Below are 2,560 nucleotides of genomic sequence, written 5' to 3' on the forward strand. Positions count from 1 at the left end.
TCTTGGTTGCGGGCACATCTCCAGTAGGGGGTGTGCAAGAGGCAGCTGATGGATGTTTCTCTCACATCGATGTTTCTAACTCTCTATCCCTCTCTCTTCCTCTCTGTAAAAAATCAATAAAATATATTTTAAAATAAAAATAAAAATAAAAATAAAAATATTTTTATTTTTATTTTATTTTTACACTGATGAATTCAAAAAGTGTTAATGTTATTCTGGAATTTATTGATTTGTATTTAAAAGGAACTGTTGACAAAGTTTCACTGAAAGTAATGTGAACAAGCTGGAAAATACAGTTAATGATACTGATACACTATTTAAAGAATTCCAGGACATATGGTTTATCTAATATAACAATATCTCTTAGATACAAAACCTGACTGCCTTTTTCTTTTCTAAACACACGGTGGTATAATTAATAATATTCAATCACTTCTGTACTTTCCTGAATATATAAAAATTAAAATACCAATTAAAAGCTAATATATCTTCTCTTTAAAGGTTTCTTACAGATACAATTTTAATATTTCCATTAATAGTGGTGTGGTTTAAGATATTCTTTATTCACAAGTCAAATAACAATCCACCCAAAGGAAACTGATAGTCTTAGACTCATAGTGCAAATAAAGAGTTCAGGAATGCAGCAACTGACATTTTTAAAGTACAAAACAGTTAAAATTCTTAGAAGATACATGCAGTAGTTCTACTAAGCAGCTGGCCACAGAATTAGAACATCTGATAACTTTACTGGTGATTTCAATAGGACTCCAGATGTTTCCAAACCCAACTTGAACTCTCATCTTAGGCTTTGTATTTTGCTTTTCCAGTTTCACTAATAACACAAACATGGTTTGAATCCCTGAAGTATTTATTATAGTCAAGTACTTATAATAGCCTATCCTACAACAAACTTATCTGAAATTTCAAATCCAACAAAGTCTGGTCTATATCCAACACTTCGAGGGGTCCTTTTTACCAGCAAGCTTGCGACCTTGACTATCTTTGGATTATGCTGCTTGACCAAGGAAAGCATGGTTTGCATTGTTTTGCCAGTGTCAATTATATCTGCAACAATCAAGACATTCTTTCCAGTTAGAGTTGAGAGATCATCTCCACCAATCACTTTTATGTCCCCTGTTGATTGGTCATTACAGTAGCTCTTCAGTCTGATAAAATCTACAGTCATACGAATGGACCTATCACTATTTCTGTTCAGTGTTATTATGCAATCCAGCAGGTCAGCAAAGAATGTATAGCCCCCCTTGAGCACGCAGAGGAATATAATATGATGGCCTCCCATCTCCATCACTTCTCCAGCAAGCTGCTTGGTCCTGTCCATAATTAGTTCACAAGGAATAAACACCTTTTCCAAATCCTCCACATAATGATTGGGTATGCAAAGTAAATCTTGGTCATAACCTGGTTCATCATCAGTAATCACAAGGCTGGGACTGCCAGTTGCCATAATGGAGCCCGGCAAATGCACCAGTGGAGGGCAGCCTGAAGAGCTTTCTTTTCATAGAAATTCACCTCAGCAAAACAATGACAATAACTATTTTTTAAAATTTTATTTTTTAAAATATATTTTATTGATTTTTTTACAGAGACGAAGAAAGAGAGATAGAGAGTCAGAAACATCGATGAGAGAGAATCATCGATCAGCTGCCTCTTGCACACCCCACACTGGGGATGTGCCTGCAACCAAGGTACATGCCCTTGACCGGAATCAAACCTGGGACCTTTCAGTCCCCAGGCCGACGCTCCATCCACTGAGCCAAACTGGTTTCGGCGACAATAACTATTTTAAATTAAAATTCATTAATGTGTTACAAACCCTGCAAAACCAAAAACCTAAAAGAACTTAATAATACACACTTGAAATAGGAATACAGTTGAGCCTTGATCAACATGGGGATTCATAGCTCTGACCTCCTGCAGTAAAAATACTTTGGGTTTAACTTCTAACTCTACATTTAGCCCCTTCAGATCCAAGGATTCAACCAACTGTGGATTGAAAACAGTATTTTTGATCCAAAGCTAGGAATCTGCACTTGGGAAACTACAGTTGGAAGTTCAAAAATACTGTTTTTGATAGGTGGTTGGTTAAAGCTGCAGATGCAAAACACAAGAATATAAAAGGACGATGACTGTATTTATAAAAAAAAAAAAAAAAAAAAATCTGCCTTTGTGCAGTTCAAACTCATGTTGTTCACGGGTCAACTTGAAAACCCGTAGCAAAACAAATTTAAGAAAACCCTTTGTTCGTGTCCAATTGTAAACTAAATAAGTCCCCTTCCTTTGTGTCATGCACACGATTTAGGGACCCATGGAAATCATTTGTACTAAGATAAGTGAGATTATCAAAAATGTAAGTCAACGTTCCCAGTAATTTCTCTCTTTTGTGAGTCTTCACTTTAAAATTACAAGTCCCAATTCATTAACGATTACAACCAATCTGTACTTTATCTCTTTTTTAAAATGCCTATATTCTTTAGCTTTTTCTAATAAGGACGTGAATAGGCATCTTAGTAAAAGAGGTCCTGAGTAAGATTGCAAGTGC

The 2,560-nt window shown here is 35.5% G+C and overlaps 1 protein-coding gene across 1 annotated transcript; it reads right to left on the minus strand.

Annotated features, from left to right (window-relative positions):
- Positions 1 to 622: 622 nt before the first annotated feature.
- On the minus strand, positions 623 to 1,468 carry LOC311628256 (hypoxanthine-guanine phosphoribosyltransferase-like). Its single transcript, XM_084895338.1, has one exon. The coding sequence runs from the start codon at positions 1,463 to 1,465 to the stop codon at positions 896 to 898; it is 570 nt and encodes a 189-aa protein (XP_084751464.1). The 5' UTR covers positions 1,466 to 1,468; the 3' UTR covers positions 623 to 895.
- Positions 1,469 to 2,560: the final 1,092 nt, after the last annotated feature.

This window comes from Pipistrellus hanaki (assembly GCF_964339955.1).
Source record: "Pipistrellus hanaki genome assembly, chromosome: 9".
Lineage (NCBI taxonomy): Eukaryota > Metazoa > Chordata > Mammalia > Chiroptera > Vespertilionidae > Pipistrellus > Pipistrellus hanaki.